The following is a 25,027-nucleotide window of genomic DNA, read 5'->3' as shown; positions in this document are numbered from 1 at the left end:
TTCAATTGCTTAGATGTCAAAACCTTTGTATAGGCGGCTTTACCTAGATCAGCCACTATCTAAATATCAAATCTTTGTTCGCTTGTGCTTATGCTAGGTAGAAAAAAAGACAAAAAAAAGGTCCCGTTCCTGTTCCCTAGAAGATATCTGTCCCATAGCTCAATGTTTAGTTCTATAATAGTGTCAGCGAGTTCCATTTCATCGATTTTCTCATCAGATGTTCTGACTCTTCTGCCTACTGTCTGGATTTGTTGTAGAATTTTCTTTCTGGCGTTGATGAGACATTTGCAGTAACCTCATGACCAGTATTGATTACCTCCCTGATGTGTTACAGCCAATGCTGCTAAAGTGATAAACACAGAGAAGAACATTACAATCAAAGAGCAAATGTCTGGAAGCACCGAGCCCCGAGATGCCTCCATTAATCCCAAGTGTCTCCACTAACAATCCTGGTGCTTGTTTTTAATATAAAACAGAAATGAAAACCAATGGTGGAATAGTTGGTTTTATTGTATGCTATCACACTATTTTTATTATTCTCACACGCAGAATTTCTTAAAGGGAACTTAACACCTGATTCATGCTGCACAAACTGTGGACAATATGAATCATACCTGACTGCAATCGTGGAGCCCGACTCTATTTTTCACTGGTCTTTGGACGTATTTTTATATTTTCTGGAGCTTTTCAGTCATTGTCGGTTCCCGCCCCATTCAGTCACTGTCCGGCTCTTCCCAGCGCTGCTAAAGGTGATTGACAGGTCTCACCATGGCAAAAAAAACTGCCAGTCACCTAGACCGGTGCTGGGAGAAGCCGGCCAGGTGCAGAGCCAGACTACTCTCCTCTCCAGCTATGGTCCCCAACCAGATATTTAAAGTATATTTTCGCCAACGTTTCAGAGAAAAATATACCTGGCTGTGATTGTGCAGCCAGGATCTGATGCTGCCAGCGGTGTTGGCAGTATGAACCAGGTGACAATTAGCTTTAGTCCATGTGTCCACGTAGCGTTTTTGTAGCGTTTTTACGGCCGCGAAAATGCTTGTAAAACAGTCTGCCATGCAAAGCAATGTGAATTCAGATGTGCTGTGCACATGATGCGCTAATTAGCGCGCCGAATTCGCATTGCGTTGCAAAACTCAGCATGACCATTTCTACTGCGATTACGCTGCAAATTCGCGGCCATTAAGGAACATTGAAACGCAGCAAACCCGCAGGTATATGTGGATTTGCTGCGTTTCAAGTAAATTCAATGGCCGCAAATTTGCGGCGTAATCTCGATGCGTGTGGTACCCGGGATGAAGAGAAGACTACAACTCCTCTTCATCCCGGCTACCACGCGGTGAAAAAAAGAAATGAATTAAAAAAAAAAAAAAACAACCTGTATACTCACCTCTCCTGTCTTCTCCCAGCCACGTCCTCTCTCCTCTGCGTCCCGCGGTGTACTTTGCAGGACCTGCGGTGACGTCATTTAGTCAGCTGATGGTCACGCGACCATCACCTGACCACTGACGTCAGCGGTCGCGTGACCACCAGCTGACCAAATGACGTCACTGCAGGTCCTGCAAGTACACCGCGGGACGCAGAGGAGAGGATCGCCGCCGGGAGGAGACTGGAGAGGTGAGTATACAAGTTTTTTTATTTTTAACTTTTCAGTTCCTATTTCTTTTTACTAATAGATGCTGCATTTAAAGCATCTAAGTTGGTCACACATTATAAATCCATGCCGGTTGCATGGATTTATATTGTGTGACCAACTGGTCAAGCACTTTTCCAAGTTATGCTCAAAATCGCTTGAAAAAACGCATGTAAAAACGCTTCTCTCTGGCAGAAAAAATGCATGTAAATCTGCATGTGTTTTTTTCTGCCAGAGAGCGGCAAAAATGCTCTGCATCAAATCTGCTACATGGGCACATAGCCTTAAAAGGATTGTCCACTTGATATGTAAACAAAGGTGTTAGGGACATGATTTTGTGACACTTGCTAATATAGAAGTATTGCTAGTCCTTGCTCTTGTTAGTGCCACCTTCCTCACAGACTGCACAGCTCTTCCCAAAATGGCAGCTGATGGAGCCGCATCGGTGTGGCCAGACCTGTCATCCAATTGAAGAAAAAGAACAAAACACATTTTCCATTCACAGGGTTTTCCAATTGGAGGAAGCTGATGGACAGGGATGATCACTTGCTTGTCCATCAGCTGCCATTTTGAAAATAAGAGTGCTATGCAGTCTCTAAGGAAGGTTGTACTAACAAATACAAAAGAAGAATCTGTAATATTTGTATATTAGTGACATATTTAATCATATCCTTAGTACAATTGGTAAAATAAAGATAAAGCAGACCACCCCTTTAACATTGGTTTAATGCTGTAAGGGGTGGTCTGAAACTAATTTTTTTTTAATCCTAAATGTCTGTTTATTTAATGTCATAATCTAATCTTTTATAATATAATTTAATCAAAAAATTCCTATTGTTCCCTCACTACTCTAACTGCTTATTTTTTTGTTTTACCTACTTCCTGTTTCACGGTTTGAGAGGCATGCTGGGATACTCAAACAAGTCATCAGAGGCAGGGACTGCAGTCACTTCACTGCGTCCGTCAGTTTTGTTGTATGCTCAGTTGGATCTTGTCACTTTGCAATATTCTTCTCAGTGCACAGTGACAGTGCGCTAACTCTCAGTCTCTAATGAGAAATGACAAGCCAGCAAGAGAGCACACTGTCAGTACGCGTTGTAAGGGGAAAACCTGGCGTGAATGAGAAGCAGAGACTAGCCCTACCCCCTGCAAGTGATGTCACTTGCGGGTTCAGAGCTGATCTCTGTTTTTCCTGCTAGCTGGAAAGTGCTCTCTCTTGCTGGCTTGTCATTTCGCATTTGAGACCCTGAGTTGGTGCACTGTCACTGTGCACTGAGAAGAATATTGCACACTGATGAGATCTTACTGAGCATCCATCAGAATTGACAACAGACGCATGCAGGGATTAGTCCAGCCACTGAAACAGACATCACTGTAGCTTCATTTCAGGGGCAGAGACTACAGCAGTAACTGCTCATTTGAGTATCCCAGCATGCACTGGGGATTCTCAATCGAAGCATCATCAAACTGGAAGTAGGTTAAAACATTTTTTTAAAGCGGTTAGATAGCATATTGAAAGACCGATTTAAAGAATTTTTTAATTAAAGTATATTAAAAAAAAAAAAATTAGATTATGACATAAAATAGACCGACATTTAGGATCAAAATAAATGTTAGTTTCGGACCACTTCTTTAATTTTCATATTTAGACATATTCTTTGTATGTAATACACTCCTATATATTACCGGGTTTGTCCTCTCTCTGCAGGAATTATCGTTAATCTCACAATCGTACAATAAAAGTCACCAGCTGTGCCTTATTTAATGTGTGGAGGCTGATTAATCCTGACCTTTCTCGCTGATGACCTGTAATTTCACCTTCAGTTCTTCATTTTTCATTGATGAATTATTTACTTGTTTTATCGCTCATTTATTTTAAGTCCTCATTCCCGCACTATTTATCCATTCAATAATGATGAACCGAAAATTAATGTAAAGCTGAGACTTGCTGTTTACTGGTAGCATTCAATATAATGGCTGGGATGTGTGGAGAAATTGTCATATTTTCTTTCTTTATCTCCTGCAGTGAAACAATCATGTTTCTCCATGAAATCTTTCACCAAGGACTCAAGGCGAGAATTACTAATTGGCCTACTTTAATTTTAGGTATGTGAATCTGATTTGTAGTGTTGTGAACAACAAGAGTGAGAACTGCCAAGTTGAATGGCTATTTTATTTGTTTTGTTTAGCATCATCAGATTCTGCTGCGCTTTTACAGACATTATCATCACCGTCCCCATTGGGGCTCACAATCTAGATTCCCTATCAGTATGTCTTTGAATTGTGCGAGGAAACTGGAGAACCCGGAGGGAACCCACGCAAACACGGGGAGAACATACGAACTCCTTGCATATGTTGTCCTTGGTGGGATTTGAAGCCAGGACCCCAGTGCTGCAAAGCAACAGTGCTAACCACTGAGCCACCGTGCTGCCCATGCTGTCCCTACAGCCTATATTGCTGGGATTTTTGTATGGTCTCTTAAAGGTGGTGTCAGCTCAAACTGACAGTATGTACTAAGTACATAGCTTTCTAGGGGATATAACACCGTAATAGTCACATTTTTCGGTTGGTCTCACACACCCATGAAACGCTGACTGTTCTTGTATTGAAAAACGTCGTCAGACTGCCGGGTCTCCCAACCTGAGTTAATTGCTCATTAATAATATATACGTCTGGGTCTTCTATAGGACTACAGTCCGTAGTTCAGATGTGTGAAACCAGCCTTAGTCTTCTAATCGCCGCGTCTGTACTGCAGAAGCTGGAGTTTAATAAAAAATGCTAAGGTGCACCTTCGGCATGACCCCCAGACTCAAAACACTGTTCTGCCCACTGGTTTTTCATGCCCCCGCCATCCTCACTGGTGGTTGACAGCACTGGCTTGCCTGATCGTGTACTATCTGCAGAGAAGGCTCCTGCAAGCCAGCACTGCCAGTCACCATTGGGCGTATATAGGTCCACTGAGCTGCTTGGCCACCCCATGAGTGCACAAAGAGCCCTGATAAGCATATCTTAATAAATTTTGGTTTAGAATACTAAAGGTGAAATTTATAGGTCTATATCCCCTACAAGACTATGTGCTTAATTGTTACTGTACATTTGGGCTGCTAGACTCCTTTTAAGATTCTTGCTTCATTTTGAAGTACCGTATGTCTTGTGTTGGCTGAGAATTCCTTTTTTATCACTGAATTATATATCATTAATTCATTTTCTAATGGCCAATCTTTTACTCAAGATGAAGTGTTTGAGGAAATTAATTTGTCAAGTATCAGTCTGATGCTTTCTGAAGTGATGCACTTCATTTCACCAAGACTCTATTCATTTTATAATGAGAGCTTTGTTGCTCCAGTTTTCCCAAGGCAAAACTTTTTTCCCCACTTCATATTTAAAAGTTGAGAAAGCTTAGAACTGGAAAGTATATAGATTCTCTTCTGAAATGGGGAAAAAAAATACCAAATAACTAGCTGGTGTTATATAGAAAGTCTGTTATTGTTCTAATCAGCTATGTCTTACTTTATCTGGCCCAGGAACAATTAGGAGCCAATAAAGCTGCCTTTATTGCTCCCATGGGAGTTTATCCTACCCCTATATATTAGTATCTTGAAAACCTTTAATTTGGCATCTGATATTCTTATGTGAACGTAAGGCGAGGCCCAAATATAAGGAAATGTTGTTCAGCATATTATACTGCATTTTGTTACAAAGTATGCTTTTTTTTATATATAAATATTTTGCTCTGCTATCCATTACTGTACATATGACTGGATTACATTGCTGCGCTCAGCTAGCCATTACTGTACATGTGACTGGCTTGTGATGCTGCGCTCAGCTAACCATTACTGTACATATGACTGGATTGTGTTGCTGCAGTCAACTAGCTATTACTGTACATATGACTGGATTGTGTTGCTGCAGTCAGCTAGCCATTACTGTACATATGACTGGATTGTGTTGCTGCACATTACTGTACATATGACTGGATTGTGTTGCTGCGCTCAGCTAGCATTACTGTACATATGAATGGTGTTGCTGTAGTCAGCTAGCCATTGCTGTACACATGGATTGTGCTGCTGCGCTCAGCTGCACATTGCTGTACATATGCATGGTGTTGCTGCATTCAGCTGGCCATTACTGTACATATGGATGGTGTTGCTGCGCTCAGCTAGCCATTACTGCACATATGAATGGTATTGCTGCGCTCAGCTAGCCATTACTGTACATATGGATGGTGTTGCTGCGCTCAGCCAGCCATTACTGTACATATGGATGGTGTTGCTGCGCTCAGCCAGCCATTACTGTACATATGGATGGTGTTCCTGCGCTCAGCCAGCCATTACTGCACATATGGATGGTGTTGCTGCGCTCAGCCAGCCATTACTGTACATATGACTATACTGGGTTGCTGCGCTCAGCTATTACTGTACATATGACTATACTGGGTTGCTGCGCTCAGTTATTAATTACTGTACAGTTCACTGGATTGCTGCGCTCAGTTATTAATTACTGTACAGTTCACTGGATTGCTGCGCTCAGTTATTAATTACTGTACAGTTCACTGGATTGCTGCGCTCAGTTATTAATTACTGTACAGTTCACTGGATTGCTGCGCTCAGTTATTAATTACCGTATATTCCGGCGTATAAGACGACCTGGTGTATAAGACGACCCCCCTACTTTCCTGTTAAAATATAGAGTTTAGGATATATTCACCGTATAAGACTACCCCTTTTCCAACGCATACCAAACACCGGTAAAAATTAAAAAAAAACAGATTTGAATTTAACATGGTCCTTTTTTAATTTAAATTCTTATGACATGCAGGTATATAGCAGGAAAACTGTCACTCATAAACATATTAAAATAGGGGGGACCCCACGTCATTTTTTGGGGGGGTCCCCCATTCTAATAGCTAGTAAAGGCTAGGTATTCAGCTGGGGGCTGATATTAGTAGCCTGGGAAGCTCCGTGGGTATTACCCCCTTCCCAGACTTCAAACATCTGCCCCAGCCGTCTGCTTAACCTCCGCTAGAGACTATAATGATGGTGGATCCCACGCCAATTTTCTTTTTAAAAAATCCTTTATTTTAACACTAAATGACAATTGAGGGGTTAATAAAGATGCAGTCCCTAAATTATTATTAATTTTGTAATTAATTTTTCCCAAAAATGTTGACGTGGGCTTCGCCATATTTTTGTGTCCAGCCAGGTACAGCAGGCAGGAACGGGCTGCCCCCAACCACCAGCTGCCTATTTGTACCTGGCCGGACACAACAATATAGGGAAGCCCTTTTTTTTTTAATTATTTCATGAAATAATTTAAAAAAAAAAGACGTGGGGCTTCGCCCTATTTTTGTGTCCAGCCAGGTACAACTAGGCAGCTGGGGGCTGGAATCCGCAGCGCAGGGAGGCCCAAGCTTTCTGGGCCACCCCCGCTGCAAATTGCAGTCCGCAGCCGCCCCAGAAAATGGCGCGTTCATAGAAGCGCCATCTTCTGGCGCTGTACCCAACTCATCCAGGGCCCTGGTGCGGTGGCTCACTGGGTAATAAAGGGGTTAAGGCCAGCTTGGCATTATCAGCTGGCCCTAAGCCCGAAATTCATGGGGTCACGCCAATATTAGACATGACCACCATGAATTTCTAGTAAAGTAATTAAAAAAAACACAACACCCAGAATAAAGTCCTTTAATTGAAATAAACACACAATTCTTTATTGTTCTAAATTAAACCATACTTACCATCACGCCCATTCCAGCTGAAGCCAACGATCTCCTGCAATAAAAGTAAAATAATAAAGCAACCTCATCCTTACCTTTCCATGGTTCCCAGGACCGGTCCAGCTCTGCTACATTCACATGACAGGCTGCACCGCAGCAGAACGCTGCCATCCAGCTTGCCATGCGGCAGACACTGAGAAGCGCAGGCATACTTGTGCTCCTCAGTGTCTGACTGTGACGGCATCCAGATGAGCCGAGATCATGTCCAATGAACTCGGCTCACCTCATGCACGTCACTGACAGCGTGGGAAAATTCTCCTGCTCCCCGCATGCGCAGTAGAAGTTTCCCACGCTGTCAGTGACGGACGTCCAGGAGGTGAGCTGAGTTCATTGTCGGCTCATCTGGATGCCGTCACAGCCAGACACTGCAGAGCGCAAGCATGCCTGCGCTTCTCAGTGTCTGCGGGATGACAGGCTGGATGGCAGCGTTCTGCTGCGGTCCAGCCTGTCATCTCGATGTAGCAGAGCTGAAGCTGTCCTGGGAACCATGGAAAGGTAAGGATGAGGTTGCTTTATTATTTTACTTTTATTGCAGGAGATCGTTGGCTTCAGCTGGAATGGGCGTGATGGTAAGTATGGTTTAATTTAGAACATTAAAAAATTGTGTCTTTATTTCAATTAAAGGACTTTATTCTGGGTGTTTGTGTTTTTTTTAACTTTGACTATGGGGTTAGTAATGGGGGTGTCTTATAGACGCCTCTCCATTACTAACCTGGGCTTGATGTCAGCTGGCATTATAAGCTGACATCAACCCCAGCCCTATTACCCCCTGCCACCGCTACAGGGCAGCGTGGAAGAGCGAGGCTAAGTGCCAGAATTGGCGCATCCTATGGATGCGCCATTTCTGGGGCGGCTGACGGCTGGTGTTTCTAGCCTGGGAGGGGGCCAATATTCATGGCTCCCTTCCTGGGCTATTAATATCAGCCCCCAGCTGTCTGCCTAGCCTTTGCTAGCTATTAAATTAGGGGGGACCCCACGTCATTTTTTTTGGGGGGTCCCCCATTTTAATAGCTAGTAAAGGCTAGGTATTCAGCTGGGGGCTGATATTAGTAGCCTGGGAAGCTCCGTGGGTATTACCCCCTTCCCAGGCTTCAAACATCTGCCCCAGCCGTCTGCTTAACCTCCGCTAGAGACTAAAATTAAGGGGAACCCCACGCCAATTTTTTTTTAAATAAATCCGTTATTTTAACACTAGATGACAAGTACAGTAACCAGCACTGTCACTGTACTTCTTATATATGTGACTGACATGTTTCTATCTATCTAATCTATGTGTGAAGCTCTATTCTGTCTGTTATAAATTGTCGGGTACAGATGCTGAATTGCCGGCCGGCTTTTTTAAAGAGACGGTGCATGAAAACACTATTATTTGTTTTAATAAATCCTTTACACTAAATGACAAGTACAGTAAGCAATACTGTCACTGTACTTCATATATATGTGACTGACATGTTTCTATCTATCTAATCTATGTGTGAAGCTCTATTCTGTCTGTTATAAATTGTCGGGTACAGATGCTGAATTGCCGGCCGGCTTTTTTAAAGAGACGGTGCATGAAAACACTATTATTTGTTTTAATAAATCCTTTACACTAAATGACAAGTACAGTAAGCAATACTGTCACTGTACTTCATATATATGTGACTGACATGTTTCTATCTATCTAGTCTATGTGTGATGCTCTATTCTTTCTATTCTAAATTGTCGGGTGCCGGCTTATGCCGCTGCTGAATTGCTGGCTTTTCATATATTGTCACAGAAGCGATGCGAACTTCCCTGCTCCGGACACAGCGCACCGCTTCTGTGACAAGTGAAAGCTGTCGGCACAGAAGCCCTGCGCTGTGTCCGGAGCTGGGAATACGCAGCGATGTGTCAGTTTCAGCACAGAAGCGCTGACTGTCTGGACCTACCGCCGCCGTATTTTAACTCCCTCCACCTTATATTAACTCCGACATGGCAGGGATACGGCCACGGCAGCTTATTAACACCCCCAGAGTATCCCCGCATGTCAATTTCTGAAAGTTCAAAAGCATTACCGGCGTATAAGACGACCCCAGACTAGACAGAAGATTTTTCAGTCTTCAAAAGTCGTCTTATACGCCGGAATATACGGTACTGTACAGTTCACTGGATTGCTGCGCTCAGTTATTAATTACTGTACAGTTCACTGGATTGCTGCACTCATATCCGTTATTACATGTAAAACTGGACTGTGTTGCTGTGCATCGTTACATGCTAGTGTTTTCCAGTACTGATTTCTTTCATTCATCTACATCTAGTGATATGGCGTTGAGGTCGCACGTGCAGGACAGCAGGTGCTTGTAAATATGGAGTTAATTTCCATTAACAATTACTACAAACACCAGTGTTATACAAATCCCTGCTGGATGCAAATCCTCCTACTGCTCACAAGCAAAGTATCAATGAATATCAGTTTCTGTGTGTGATATTGTCAACATTCCTAATAAGAGCTGTCGCTCCAATAACGCTGTCTGTCATTCAGAATTCTACAATGGTGCCTGCAGCGTATTAGTCAGCATGGTATCAGTCTCTTACAGGGGATCCCTATTCCATGGTCTGGTTTCTGCATTTATTATTTACCTTTAAGATATGTATTACTTATCTTTTAGATTAGTAGTAGGATGCTCAACCCAAAAGGACATAGATAAATAACAGCCAAACCATCAGCCATCTACTCCTTATAAATATGAGTATTCATTACTCTATGTTACGGGAGCAGGGAAGAAGTGATGGCACCAATTCTTCATTATCAGTATCCTCACGTTGTGACAAAAATTTGGGAATTTTTTAATAACAAATTTTAAATACCACTGCAGATATACAAGAAACAAACCGAATCCAACTGCAAGGCTGTCGCAGATAAAATAAACCTTTTTAGGTTTTGTATCGTAACTAGCAAGGCAGAGAAATATAGATTTTTATTTTTCTGCATATCAACAATCAGACCAAAGTCCATATAGCATATACCTGTATATACCTTGAAAAAGCATTCATACCCCGTGAACGTTTCCACATTCCACACACAGATTTAAATGTATCTTATTGGGATTTTATCTGATATAACAACCAGGGCTGTGGACTCGGAGTCGGTGTCCATTTTGGTGGAATCTGAGTCTGTATAAAATGGACCGAATCCAACTCATAAAATATATAATAAATTGGGTGCAGTAGTTCATTGCAGTTTGTGGGGAATATTTTTTTCATAATATAAATGTCTGTCCTATTCCTGATCTAAGGGTCTAGACTTGTGTAAATATATATTTATAAATAAATAGCCCAGTGGCCAAAGTATAGTTTTGCTTCTCTTTTTGCAGTAGTATAATAATTTTCTTTGGAGATAATCATTTCACATTGTAGTTTATTTTTTTAGGGGTAATGCCTTGGTTGCTTCCATTTATTTAGTAAGCAGCTTTTCCGTTCTTAGAAATGATTAAACCATTCCTCAGACCATTCTTCTTTTTCATCCAGCTGATTTGTTTGATATTCTGCTGCCTATGCTGAACATCTACCAAGAATTTGTCCGGAATCATCAGTACAGTCTACAAGTGCTGGCAAACTGCAAGCAAAACCGCGACTTCGACAAACTCCTCAAGCAATACGAAGCCAATCCAGCATGTGAGGGGAGGATGCTGGAGACGTTCCTGACCTACCCCATGTTCCAGGTAATGTCTGTGACACATGGCTAATTCAATGAATGGTAAAACAGCACATACCAGACTGTAATACTGATACAATTGCATGCGGATATCCACGCACTCTCGGATTTCACAGTTCTAATTCATTTTCAAGCAGATGCTTTATTTTCTATATTTTTATGTGGCTGTTATTGATGTTGGAAGTCCTTGAAAATAAATATTTAGCCACCTGTTAATTGTGTAGTAGCGCAATTTTGTCATGCTGAACAGATAAGTACACCTCTTCCAAACAATGAGGAGTGACCATGGATAATTATTGGTTGATCTGGAGACAAACCGCCTATGTTACCATGGTTGTAGCAGCTAGAAGGTCTATTGTGTGAAACAATACAGAATTTTTCTAATCCATATATAGATACAGAGATGGGGGAAGTATTTGTTTTATTCCATAATTAACTACTTTGCTGACTGAATAGCAAATATCAATTCGGAGCATTACTCCCTGCCCTTGCTGAAAGCTCGGCTTGCTCTGATGCTAATGGGATTCTTAGTATTTGTAATGCTGAAGCGTAATGTAGGGCAGCATAATGTTAGGGCTACAGGTGGTTGATTGTGGAGTTGCAGTAGGAAACAGAATGTAATAACTGTAATTTAGTTTTACCTTTCATTTTTTGGAGTTTACAGGGGACAGTACTCAAAATGCTCTTCATGAAACTACTAAATATTAAAGACGAAGCTTCTGCAGCCCTCATCTGCACAGCGAAGGCTGGCCTAAAAGCTTGGTCTTCAGAATCAAAGATTCAATAAACAATAATTTAAAGTTAGATAATTAAAAATAATTTGACAGCAAATGCATGTTGGCAATCCATGGGCAGCATGTATCGGGCACTGACTGTATGTACATAGCTATATGTGTTTGACTCTTAAATGCTGCGGCGTTAACGAGAAAAACACAATTTAAAAGTCGTCGAGGAAAGAAACCACGCTACAGACTAGTTGGATAAGCGGGTCCTTGGTGGCTTCTCCCCACCCGCTGCCCTGGATTGACCGTTCTCTGCCTATACACGCACATAGGTAGAGACCGGTAATCAAGTGCAGCGGGCAGGGAGAAGCCACCGAGGACCCACTTATCCGACTAGTCTGTAGTGTGGTTTCTTTCCCCGACTGCTTATAAATTCTGTTTTTTCTCTTACATGCTACAGAGTGTTAGAACCCTCCTGTTTGTTTTGCGGTCACGTGACCACCTGCCTTTATATTCCAGCTCTGCCCTTCTGGCTGTGCTGGACTTCAGTGTTTGCCTGTTTTTGTAGCCAGGTGCTTCGGTGCCTTTCTCTGTCACTTCGCTTGGTCCTGCTGAGACCTCTAGTACCTTTTTGTCTGTTTGTCTTTTTGTGTTCTGCAACAACTTCTCTGTTTAGGAGGTGTCCCATTTTTGTTCCAGTCCTTAGTTCTTTTAGGGACCCCTCCCCTTATGCTATAGGTCTTCGTTCAGACTAGCCGAGGACTAAGGTGGGTCTGTTCGCTAGGAACAGGCAGCCCACTACATCGTAGGGATTCAGCTTAGTCTTACTGTAGGGACAGTTTTCCCCAATCTTTCCTTGGTACATGTTGCAGATCATAACAGTAAGTCCAACCCAAAAAACTAAAAGGAAAGCAATTCGGGGATCAGTATGGTTTCCGTCCAGGTTTTGGCTCAACGCTTGCAGGGATTGTCTCTGGAGGTGTCCAAGCTCCAGCAACACGTGAGTAGCTTTTCTGGAGCACATTTTGTGGAACCCAAGGTAGGACTGCCTGATGTTTTTTTATGGTAAACAGCAAGATTTTTTTTCCTTTAAAAATGCTTGTTTGTTATTTTTTCGTTTGAGACCAAGGTCCTCTGGGAATGAATCACAGCGCATTGATTTTATGTCACTTTTGCGCAAAGAACCACAGGGATGGGCCTTTTCTCTCCAACCCAATGATCCATGCTTAAGGTCTGTTGAAGATTTTTTTTTCTGCTATGGGGCTATTATATGACGATCCTGATCGAATCTCATCTGCTGAGGCAGAACTCAGGCATTTGAATCAGGGGTCAGGTGATGTTGAAAATTATTGCACACACTTTAGCAGATGAGCTTCAGAAGTCAAATGGAATGATCCTGCGCTGAAATGTTTTTCTTGCTGGTCTGAGTGAAAGGGTTAAGGATTTGCTAATTGCATTCCCCACACCTGAGACTCTGCAGGATGCCATGCAATTAGCTGTTCCTGTGGACAGGAGGCTGAGATTTAGGCAGAATGAGGTAAAGACTCCTGTAATGCCAGGTCCTAGTCCCCACAAAATCTGCTCTGATGGCAGAGAACCGATGGAGGTTGGGGTGAAGTCGCTCTCCTTTCAGGAAAGAGACCGGAGGTTCGCCGAGGGATTGTGTCTTTATTGTGGTAAAGCTGACCATTTGATTAAAAATTGTGAGCTTCGTTTAAGTAAAGAAAAAAAAGAGCTTAGGTACGCCCGAATAGCTTGTTTACGCTCTGCAGGAGTATTTCTTTCAGGGAGTACTACTTTGCAGGAAAATTTGATTGAATCTCAGGTATTTGTGGATTGTGGTTCATCACTTAATGTGATTGATAAATTATTTTTGGAAAAACTTAAATTGAGATCCAAACCTTTGTCATCACCTATTTCTGTGATTGCAATTGATAACACTCCCTTGAAATGTATTACACACAAGGTTGCTGCATTTCCCCTCACTATCAATGGAGTTTACCAAGAAATTTTGGACTTGGTTGTATTAGATAATTTACCCTCTCCGGTCGTTCTAGGTTTGCCTTGGTTAAAACTGCACAATCCTTTACTGGACTGGTCTACTAATGTGATTACGTCTTGGAGTCCGAAGTGCTATGATAAATGTTGTAATGGTCGCATTGCAGCTGTGGAAAAAGGGGAATTACCTGTACCTATTCAAGATTTTGGGAGGAGTCGCCGCAAGTTTTACCTCCTCATAGGGATTATGATTGCGCCATTGAGTTTGTTCCGGGAGCTACTCTTCCCAAGAGTCGCTTGTTTAATCTAACTATCCCTGAAAGAAAGGCCTTGGAGGAGTACATACAGACTAGCCTGGCTGCTGGTCACGTTAGACCTTTTAAGTCGCCTGTGGCAGTTGGATTTTTCTTTGTTTAAAAAAAAGGACGGGGGTTTACGTCCATGTCTGGATTTTCGTGAAATTAATAAGATTGCCATACGCAATTCCTACCCATTGCCGTTAATTCCTGACTTGTTTAACCAGTTGGTGGGGGCCAAGTGGTTCTCTAAAATTGATCTCCGGGGGGCATACAATTTGCTATGAGTGAAGGAGGGTGATGAATGGAAAACTGCTTTTAACACTCTTGTAGGTCATTTTGAGAATCTGGTGATGCCTTTTGGTCTTACCAATGCACCTGCATTTTTTTCAGAACCTTATTAATGACATCCTGAGACCTTTGATTGGTAAGAATGTGGTTGTGTATTTGGATGACATTTTGATTTATTCACCAGATCTAGAGTCCCATTGGCAGAATGTACGTGAAGTTTTGCAGTTATTGAGTGATAATTCACTCTTTGCTAAGCTGGAGAAATGTGAGTTTGCTGTGCAGAAAATTAGTTTTTTGGGCTACATTGTCTCCAACGAGGGCTTTGAGATGGACTCGGTGAAGGTTCAGGCTGTGCAGGAATGGCCTAGGCCTATTGGTTTGAAATCTATACAGAGATTTTTGGGTTTTACCAATTATTACAGTAAATTCATTAAGAATTTTTCTGTAATTGTTAAGCCTCTAACCGATCTCACCAGGAAAGTTGCGAATATGGTCCAGTGGACTACTGAGGCCATTGAAGCGTTTAAGTATCTCACAGAGAGGTTCAGTTCAGCCCCTATCCTTATGCAGCCTGATGAGACCAAGCCTTTTTTGGTCGAGGTCGATGCTTCATCGGTGGGGGTTGGAGCAGTTTTGTCTCAGGAGAACAGGGATGGAGTACATCCTTGTGCCTTCTTCTCGAAAAAATTTTCGGAAACCGAACTGAATTATGATGTTGGAATTCGGGAGTTGCTGGCTATTAAACTCGCGTTTGAACACTGGCGTCATTTTTTGGAAGGTGCTAGATTTCCTATTCAGGTTTTCAAGATCATAAGAATTTGATCTATCTGGATGCTGCCAAGCGCTTGAATGCCTGTCAAGCTAGGTGGGCACTTTTTTTTTTCTCTGTTTAATTTTTCTGTTAACTATATCCCTGGTACTAAGACTGTTAAACCGATGCTTTATCTTGCAGCTTCTCTCCTACGGTCGGTGCCGAGTAGAAGGAGAGCATTTTACAGAAAGGAGTTGTGGTGGCGGCATTGGACTCTGTTTTGGAGAATGGGATTCTGAAAGCTCAAGATGAGGCTCCATCTAACACTCCCTATGGGAGGTTGTTCGTGCCTAGAACCTTTAGGAGAGATTTGTTTGTGGAGTGTCATGAGTCTCGGTTGGTAGGTCATCCAGGAATTTCGGAGACTAAGAGACTTATCAGTCGCAGTTTTTATTGGCCTGGATGGCAGAAGGAAGTCATCATGTGGGTGCATCAATGTACGGTGTGTGCTAGGTCAAAGGCTTCACATACTCCTGCTGCGGGGTTGCTTTGCCCTCTGGAGGTTCCTAGTGCGCCTTGGACGCATCTCACAATGGATTTTATTACTGATCTTCCTGTGTCCAAGGGTTTTACTGTCATCTGGGTGGTCATGGACCGTTTTAGTAAGATGTGTCATTTGGTTCCATTCATTAAGTTGCCCTGCGCCAAGACACTCGCTATGGCGTTTGTTAAGGAGATTGTCAAGCTTCATGGCGTTCCCACGGATATTGTTTCTGATAGAGGACCTCAGTTTGTGGCTCGCTTTTGGCGTGCTTTTTGTGACAGGTTGGGAGTCCATTTGTAATTTTCGTCTGGGTATCATCCTGAGTCTAATGGACAGACTGAAAAAAAGAACCAGGATGTTGAACAGTTTTTGCGTTGTTTTGTGGCGGACAATCAAGAGGTGTGATCTGAGTTTCTGCCTCTTGCTGAATTTGCTCTGACTAGCCCAGAGGAATGGGGATAACTCGGTACCCGGGCCTTTAGCCTGGCCTTTAGGGATGTCGCGGTGGTCGGCTCCCGGGCCTGTACCCTGGGCCTCTCCTGTAAAAGGGTTGGTGTTTTTGGTTGAGTTTATAAAAGAGTTCGTGACGCCACCTGTGGCTTCTGGTGAGGATCACCAGCGCTGCGCAGTCCACTGAGGCTGATGATAAGGCAGCTTGATGGTATAGCTCCCCACAGGTGGAGCTGGGCCTCAGGGCAGTATAAGAACGGGGATGCAGGACAAGGAGACTCAGCCGAGTCGGAGCAAGAACAGGGACGGACGCAAAAGTCACTTCAATACCTTTTACTGATGGAAATTCAGCCACTCCCCGGAGCACTGTAGGGTGAAGGGTGTATGTCCGGATCCTCCCCAATGAGAATGTTTTGGGCCTCCTAGTTCTTGCTGCTGCGTAATAAGTTTCTGACCTGCCTGGAGCTAGGCCTAACTTTGTCTCTGTCCTGCGCTGGCTGACCTTGTGGTAGGGCCTTCTCTTGGAGTGCACGCTCCCGACCTACGGGGCCTATGTGTCTCCTGGCTCTGGTACATATCAGCACTTTAGCGATCCTGGGACCTGTAGTGCTCCAGGGATTCCGGTTTATCTTACTGGGTCGTGGAGATCCCAGCAAGCTTCGGACCCGGTGTCCGGTAACTGCTTCTTCGGGGTGAGCTAGTTAAGCTCCTCTGCCCCCTATTAGAGATGAGTGGTGTTCGACTAGAACTGTTCGCCAATCTCAAATTCAAGCTGTTTTGGGCGGTGTTCGAGTTGTTCGACGAACCCGAACGATTTGCAAAAAATTCGGTTGTTCGAGGTTATGTTCAATAACTGTTCGTGCACCAAAAGCGTGTCCTGCATGTCTGGCGCTATTTAGAGCACCAATCATGCAGGGATTGTCTGCCACTCACTGTAATGCCACAGCCATGGTGGTTGTGGCATTAGTGATTGCCCAAATCGATGGGAACAGTGGTCACAGTGAAACATGGAAAGCCGGCAGTTCAGCAGCGGCATACACCGGTACCCGACAATTTAGAACAGAAAGAATAGAGCTTCACACATAGATTAGATAGATAGATAGAAACATGTCAGTCACATATATATGAAGTACAGTAACAGTGTTGCTTACTGTACTTGTCATTTAGTGTAAAGGATTTATTAAAAAAAATATTAGTGTTTTCATGCACCATCTCTTTAAAAAAGCCGGCCGGCAATTCAGCAGTGGTACCCGACAATTTAGAATAGAAGGAATAGAGAATCACACATAGATTAGATAGATAGAAACATGTCAGTCACATATATATGAAGTACAGTGATAGTGTTGGTTACTGTACTTGTCATTTAGTGTTAAAATAACGGATTTATTTAAAAAAAAATTGGCGTGGGGTTCCCCATAATTTTAGTCTCTAGCGGAGGTTAAGCAGATGGCTGGGGCAGATGTTTGAAGCCTGGGAAGGGGGTAATACCCGCGGAGCTTCCCAGGCTACTAATATCAGCCCCCAGCTGAATACCTAGCGTTTACTAGCTATTAAAATGGGGGACCCCCCCAAAAAATGACGTGGGGTCCCCCCTATTTTAATAGCTAGCAAAGGCTAGGCAGACAGCTGGGAGCTGATATTAATAGCCCAGGAAGGGTGCCATGAATATTGGCCCCCTCCCAGGCTAGAAACACCAGCCGTCAGCCGCCCCAGAAATGGCGCATCCATAGGATGCGCCAATTCTGGCACTTAGCCTCGCTCTTCCCACTGCCCTGTAGCGGTGGCAGTGGGGTAATAGGGCTGGGGTTGATGTCAGCTTATAATGCCAGCTGACATCAAGCCCAGGTTAGTAATGGAGAGGCGTCTATAAGACTCCCCCATTACTAACCCCATAGTCAAAGTTTAAAAAAAAAAACACAAACACCCAGAATAAAGTCCTTTAATTGAAATAAAGACACAATTCTTTATTGTTCTAAATTAAACCATACTTACCATCACGCCCATTCCAGCTGAAGCCAAAGATCTCCTGCAATAAAAGTAAAATAATAAAGCAACATCATCCTTACCTTTCCATGGTTCCCATGACGGCTTCAGCTCTGCTACATTCACATGACAGGCTGGATCGCAGCAGAACGCTGCCATCCAGCTTGCCATGCCGCACACACTGAGAAGCGCAGGCATGCTTGCGCTCCTCAATGTCTCGCTGTGACGGCATAAAGATGAGCCAGGTCATGTCCAATGAACTCGGCTCACCTCAGACACGTCAATGACAGCGTGGGAAAATTCTCCTGCACTCAGCGCTTCAGCGTGAGATTTCTCCCACGCTGTCAGTGACGTGCATGAGGTGAGCTGAGATCATTGGACATGAACTCGGCTCATCTGGATGCCGTCACAGCGAGACACTGAGGAGCGCAAGCAAGCCTGCGCTTCTCAGTGTCTGCGGGATGATAGGCTGGATGGCAGCTTTCTGCTGCGGTCCAGCCTGTCATCTCGATGTAGCAGAGCTGAAGCTGTCCTGGGAACCATGGAAAGGTAAGGATGATATTGCTTTATTATTTTTCTTTTATTGCAGGAGATCGTTGGCTTCAGCTGGAATGGGCGTGATGGTAAGTATGGTTTAATTTAGAACAATAAAGAATTGTGTGTTTATTTCAATTAAAGGACTTTTTTCTGGGTGTTGTGTTTTTTTTAAATACTTTACTAGAAATTCATGGTGGTCATGTCTAATATTGGCGTGACTCCATAAATTTCGGGCTTAGGGCCAGCTGATAATGCCAAGCTGGCCCTAACCCCTTTATTACCCAGTGAGCCACCGCACCAGGGCCCTGGTTGAGTTGGGTATAGCGCCAGAAGATGGCGCTTCTATGAACGCGCCATTTTCCGGGGTGGCTGCGGACTGCAATTTGCAGCGGGGGGGGGGGGCCCAGAAAGCTTGGGCCTCCCTGAGCTGCGGATTCCAGCCCCCAGCTGCCTAGTTGTACCTGGCTGGACACAAAAATAGGGCGAAGCCCCACGTCAATTTTTTTTAAATTATTTCATGAGGTGAGCGGAGTTCATTGGACATGAACTCACCTCATGCACGTCACTGACAGCGTGGGAAAATTCTCACGCTGAAGCGCTGAGTGCAGGAGAATTTTCCCACGCTGTCAGTGACGTGCATGAGGTGAGCTGAGTTCATTGGACATGACCTCGGCTCATCTGGATGCCGTCACAGCCTGACACTGAGGAGCGCAAGCATGCCTGCGCTTCTCAGTGTCTGCGGGATGACAGGCTGGATGGCAGCGTTCTGCTGCGGTCCAGCCTGTCATCTCGATGTAGCAGAGCTGGAGCTGTCCTGGGAACCATGGAAAGGTAAGGATGATGTTGCTTTATTATTTTTCTTTTATTGCAGGAGATCGTTGGCTTCAGCTGGAATGGGCGTGATGGTAAGTATGGTTTAATTTAGAACAATAAAGAATTGTGTGTTTATTTCAATTAAAGGACTTTATTCTGGGTGTTTGTGTTTTTTTTTAACTTTGACTATGGGGTTAGTAATGGGGGTGTCTTATAGACGCCTCTCCATTACTAACCTGGGCTTGATGTCAGCTGGCATTATAAGCTGACATCAACCCCAACCCTATTACCCCACTGCCACCGCTACAGGGCAGTGGGAAGAGCGAGGCTAAGTGCCAGAATTGGCGCATCCTATGGATGCGCCATTTCTGGGACGGCTGACTGCTGGTCTTTCTAGCCTGGGAGGGGGCCAATATTCATGGCACCCTTCCTGGGCTATTAATATCAGCCCCCAGCTGTCTGCCTAGCCTTTGCTAGCTATTAAAATAGGGGGGACCCCACGTAATTTTTTTGGGGGGGTCCCCCATTTTAATAGCTAGTAAAGGCTAGGTATTCAGCTGGGGGCTGATATTAGTAGCCTGGGAAGCTCCATGGGTATTACCCCCTTCCCAGGCTTCAAACATCTGCCCCAGCCGTCTGCTTAACCTCCGCTAGAGCCTAAAATTACGGGGAACCCCACGCCAATTTTTTTTTTAATAAATCCTTTATTTTAACACTAAATGACAAGTACAGTAACCAACACTGTCACTGTACTTCTTATATATGTGACTGACATGTTTCTATCTATCTAATCTATGTGTGATGCTCTATTCCTTCTTGTCTAAATTGTCGGGTACCGGTGTATGCCGCTGCTGAATTGCCGGCCGGCTTTTTTAAAGAGAGCGTCTTCTGAGCAGTTTGTCAGCTTTTGGACACCTTTTGAAGGTGTTTTCTATGTGTTTCTATGTGTTTTTGTTTGCCTGCCATTGGTTTTAACGGTGTTCGACGGTGTTCTAAGGTGTTCGACGAACAGTTCCTCGAACATCCCGGTGTTCGACGAACCGAACCGAACCCGAACACTGCGGGGGTGGCTCAACACTACCCCCTATGAACTAACTCTCTCTATTCTTTCGCCTTCGGCCTACTCGGACCCTCATTAGGCTACTCACACTAACGGCAGCGTGCCACTCTTCACCGATCTTATGGTGCCGGCACACCTAAAGCTCACCTCACTGAGCTACACCGAGTCTTGATCTGGATAAGCTCCACTGCAGGATAGCAATTGCAGGAGCTGGAACAGGCTTTTGTCCTCTGAGGTAACTCCTCTCAGGCTGTACTGGACTCGCTGTTAAACCAGACTCTCACTTAGACTCTGAACTGACTCCAACTCCCTACTGCCTGGCTCCACCTTCCCTTTTATATCCCTAACGGGCTCCCTCTGGTGGTCTGAGGTGGAAGGTGAAGATGTGTGAATGGTTATGGGGGCCTCTTGTGGAGTAATCCTTCAATACACCCTTCTAGGATCTGTGATACCAAGCACAGCTGGGCGTCACAGCTCTTAATAATCATACATCCTCCTCTGCTGGGTGTTCTCCTTTTTTTTGTTGTACTGGGAGACATCCGTCTTTTGGTTTGTTCTCCTAATTGGGTTCGGCGGTGGCGGAGGAGGAGAATTTTTCCGGTGATTTGGAGAGAGTTTTGGACTAATGTATGCTGCAACCTTCAAGAGGCTAACAAGAAGTCCAAGAAGTATTTTGACAGGAAACGTAAGGAGGTTTTGTTTACTGTGGGTGACATGGCTTGGTTGTCCTCAAAGAACCCTCGGTTGAGGATTCCCTCTTAAAAAACTGGGTCCTAAGTTTGTAGGTCCATTTAAAGTGCTTCAGGTTGTTAACCCGTCTGCGGTTAGGTTGGATGTCCCTACTTCCTGGAAGATTAATCCTGTGTTTCATGTTTCCTTGTTGAAAAAGGCTGATGTATTAGATTAGAATGCCACTGTCACAGTTCCTCCTGTGGTGGAAGACTGCGAATATGAAATTTCTCGTATCTTGAGTTCTAGATGGCATAGAGGGAGATTACAGTATCTTGTCTCCTGGAAGGGTTTCGGTCTCGAAGATAACTCCTGGGTAAGGGCGGATGATGTCTCTGCTCCTAGGCTTGTTAGAGCTTTCCACAGGAGGTTTCTGGATAGGCCTGGGCCTGGAGGATCCTCATAAAAGAGGGGGTACTGTTAGAACCCTCCTGTTTGTTTTTTCCATCTTGTGTTTTGCGGTCACGTGACCACCTGCCTTTATATTCCAACTCCCCCCTTCTGAGACCTCTAGTACCTTTTTGTCTGTTTGTCTTTTTGTGTTCTGCAACAACTTCTCTGTTTAGGAGGTGTTCCATTTTTGTTCCAGTCCTTAGTTCTTTTAGGGACCCCTCCCCTTATGCTATAGGTCTTTGTTCAGACTAGCCGAGGACTAAGGCGGGTCTGTTCGCTAGGAACAGGCAGCCCACTACATCGTAGGGATTCAGCTTAGTCTTACTGTAGGGACAGTTTTCCCCAATCTTTCCTTAGTACATGTTGCAGATCATAACACAGAGTTTGTGTCAAATATACCTGGCTGAGATCACACAGCAAGTGTCTGATGCATGCTACCCACAAACCGGGCAGCATGTATCAGGTGTGATGTTCTCTTTAAGCATTTTTGCTAAAATGAATTTATTAAATGACAAAAATATCCCTCTTTTTGCACATAAAATACCCTCATAGTTATCTATTAAAAGTTTTGATATTGAAGTCAGTGAAATGTATGCACATTTTTAATTAAAGCTTTTAATGCAGATGACGTCATTCATTATTAAATAGAAATCTATCTTTCTTGTAGATACCTCGGTACATTATAACCCTCCATGAGCTTCTGGCCCATACGCCACATGAGCATGTAGAAAGGAAAAGTTTGGAATTTGCTCAGTCCAAGCTAGAGGAACTGTCAAGGTAAGGCAATAGAACTGTCATCAAACCATGTTTTACGTGCAGGTTACAAAGGTTGACCACTTAGTGCCATAGACTGTTATTTTGTGACATATACAACTCTTTTTATAATTTACCCAAGGTCTGCTTATTGCCCTGCCTGCTGCCCATACAGGGGCTACTTAAACACTAGAGACTGGTTTCTGCATCTAGTGGTGACATAATTTACCCACTTGTCCACTTTCTCATCTTTTCTTGAGAACATCCTCAGTTGTGTAGGTGCTCTACTATAATTTAAAGGGTTGTGCGCTACTTTGACATCCCCCTTCTGAATTCCTATGTTTCCTTCCAATAAAATAATAACACTTGTACTCCTCTGGTACTGGCGCCGTTCCAGCGGTGTCTGCATTGACTCTCCCAGGGATCTTGTGACATAATGTCACGCGATCCCTGCAGCCAATTAGCGCTGGCTTCACTTTCCCGTTCATTGGACAAATCATGGCATCCAGAGGAAGTAAGAAAGCAGCTTATTTAACATTCAAAGATGAAAACATTATGATAATGTTTGCTATGTTAGAACTAAAACAGTTTTTTCTCCTATAATGACCGACTCCCAAAGGATTCTACTGAAAGCTGAAATATACAACAGGTTATGTGTCTTGTACGTTTCCACTGCGCCACTCTGCTGTATTAACACATTACCCTCCTCTCAGCCTAAGCGTGCAGCTGTTGTATATTCCATCATTTTCATCAAATGAACACACAGACCACTGGTCCCCATTGATGACTAGTGTTGAGCATTCCGATACCGCGAATATCGGCCGATACCCGATATTACAGTATCGGAATTCCGATACTTAATTCCGATACTTTTACAATATCGGATACCGGAATCGGAAGTTCCCATAATGCCTGCGCTCTGCAGTGTCTGTGAAGGATGACAAGTTGGATGGCAGCGCGATCCAGCCTGTCATCAGAATGCCATCCCAGCGGGGGAGAATTCTCCTGATTGTTTAAAAGCCGGCGGGCGGTATAAAGCCGCCGGCTTTTAAACAATCACACAGCCCCATACTGCTTCCCTGCAGCCTCCCACCCCGATCCTCCGCTCCCCTCGCCACCTCCCATCCCGATCGTAAGTTAGGACCGGGCGGGGAGCGCAGCTCCAAGGAGCGGGGAGTGAAGGACCCGGGCGGGGAAGCCGGCAGTGAAAAGACTTCACCGCCGGCTTTCCCGTTCTGTGCTGCGCTTTCCCGCCGGTTATTTCAAATGAACAGCTGAGGTATCAGGTGATGCCGATCAGCTGTTCATTTGAAGTCGCCGCGTTGCCCTCAGAGGGTTCATGTGAGTTCATGCTTGACTGCATGAACTCACATGAACTTTCCCACGGCCGCACCGGTCAGCCTCACCTCCCAGACCCGTCATGATTAGTGTGTGTGCGGGGTGTGTGTGCGGGGTGTGTGTGCGGTGTCTGTGCGGGGTGTGTGTGCGGGGTGTGTGTGCGGGGTGTGTGTGTGTGCGGGGTGTGTGTGTGTGCGGGGTGTGTGTGTGTGTGCGGGGTGTGTGTGCGGGGTGTCTGTGCGATGTGTGCGGGGGGTGTGTGTGTGTGCGGGGTGTGTGTGTGTGTGCGGGGTGTGTGTGTGTGCGGGGTGTCTGTGCGATGTGTGCGGGTGTGTGCGTGCAGGCAGACATAGGCCGATGTGACACTACTACTCCCATCGGCCTATGTCTGTCCCCCGTCCACTCCTGCCAGCAGGATCAGCTCGATGGGAGCAGTAGTTCCCATCAGACTGATCCTGCTATTTAAATTGCCCTACTGTGTCCCCAATAAATGTTAAATACATGTCATTGGTGGCCAGTGGTTACCTAAAAGAAATTAGTTCATACATTACCTGTCCCCGCCGATCGCCACCTAAAATAAAGTAAAAAATAAAAAACTACACCTATACTCACCAAGACACCTAATTCCCCGAAGCCATCGATCTCCTGTAATAAAATATAAAATAATAAACCACAACCTTATCCTTACCCCTCCGTAGTAGTCCACGAGTGTCCCACGAAGATCTCCAGTTCAGAGCAGCCACATAGAATGTGACCGCTCTGAACCGCTGCCGCCGCTAGAATGACAGCATAAGCGGGTTCACCGGAGTTCAAGCAGCGCTGCTCCGGTTAGCTGCTTTACGGCCCTGCTGTATAGTAAGAAATTCCCACGGTACAGCAGTGCCGTAAAGGAGGTCTCCGGAGCTGCGCTGACTGAATGCACTCCGGTGACCTCAGTCAGTGGCTCCCGCTGCCGGGAGCGGACGTGTTCCCGGCAGTGTGAGCTTACAGCAGCCATGCACAGCTGTCACCATCTCCAGATGTGACAGCTGTGCATGGGAGATCAGCGCAGGAACGTGGACAGGTAACTATTATTTTTAGTAAACTAAGAATTAAATAAAATTGTGTGTTTTATTTCAAATAAATTATTTTTTTCTGGGTGTAGTGTGTGTTTTTTCTTTTTAACACTTTGTAGGTTAGTAATGGGGGTGTCTTATAGACGCCCATCATTACTAACCTGGGCTTCATGGCAGCTGGCGCTGACATGAACCCCACCACTATTACCCCCTGCCACCGCACCAGGGCAGCGTG

The 25,027-nt window shown here is 44.5% G+C and overlaps 1 protein-coding gene across 2 annotated transcripts in view; it reads left to right on the top strand.

The window, feature by feature from the left end:
- The window catches only part of RASGRF2 (Ras protein specific guanine nucleotide releasing factor 2), a 395,854-nt gene that overhangs the window by 262,535 nt on the left and 108,292 nt on the right, over positions 1-25,027 (top strand). For both annotated transcript variants that reach the window (XM_073679232.1, XM_073679221.1), the window contains 3 exons: positions 3,660-3,739; positions 10,893-11,086; positions 22,314-22,423. In XM_073679232.1, the coding sequence (XP_073535333.1) occupies positions 3,660-3,739; positions 10,893-11,086; positions 22,314-22,423 (384 nt within the window). The remainder of the gene's footprint in view (positions 1-3,659; positions 3,740-10,892; positions 11,087-22,313; positions 22,424-25,027) is intronic.

This window comes from Phyllobates terribilis, unplaced genomic scaffold (genome assembly GCF_046119375.1).
Source record: "Phyllobates terribilis strain yellow unplaced genomic scaffold, ASM4611937v1 Scaffold_1__5_contigs__length_1240528914, whole genome shotgun sequence".
NCBI lineage: Eukaryota > Metazoa > Chordata > Amphibia > Anura > Dendrobatidae > Phyllobates > Phyllobates terribilis.
Note: the sequence above shows the minus strand (reverse complement) of the source record. Positions and strands in the feature narration are given on the sequence as shown.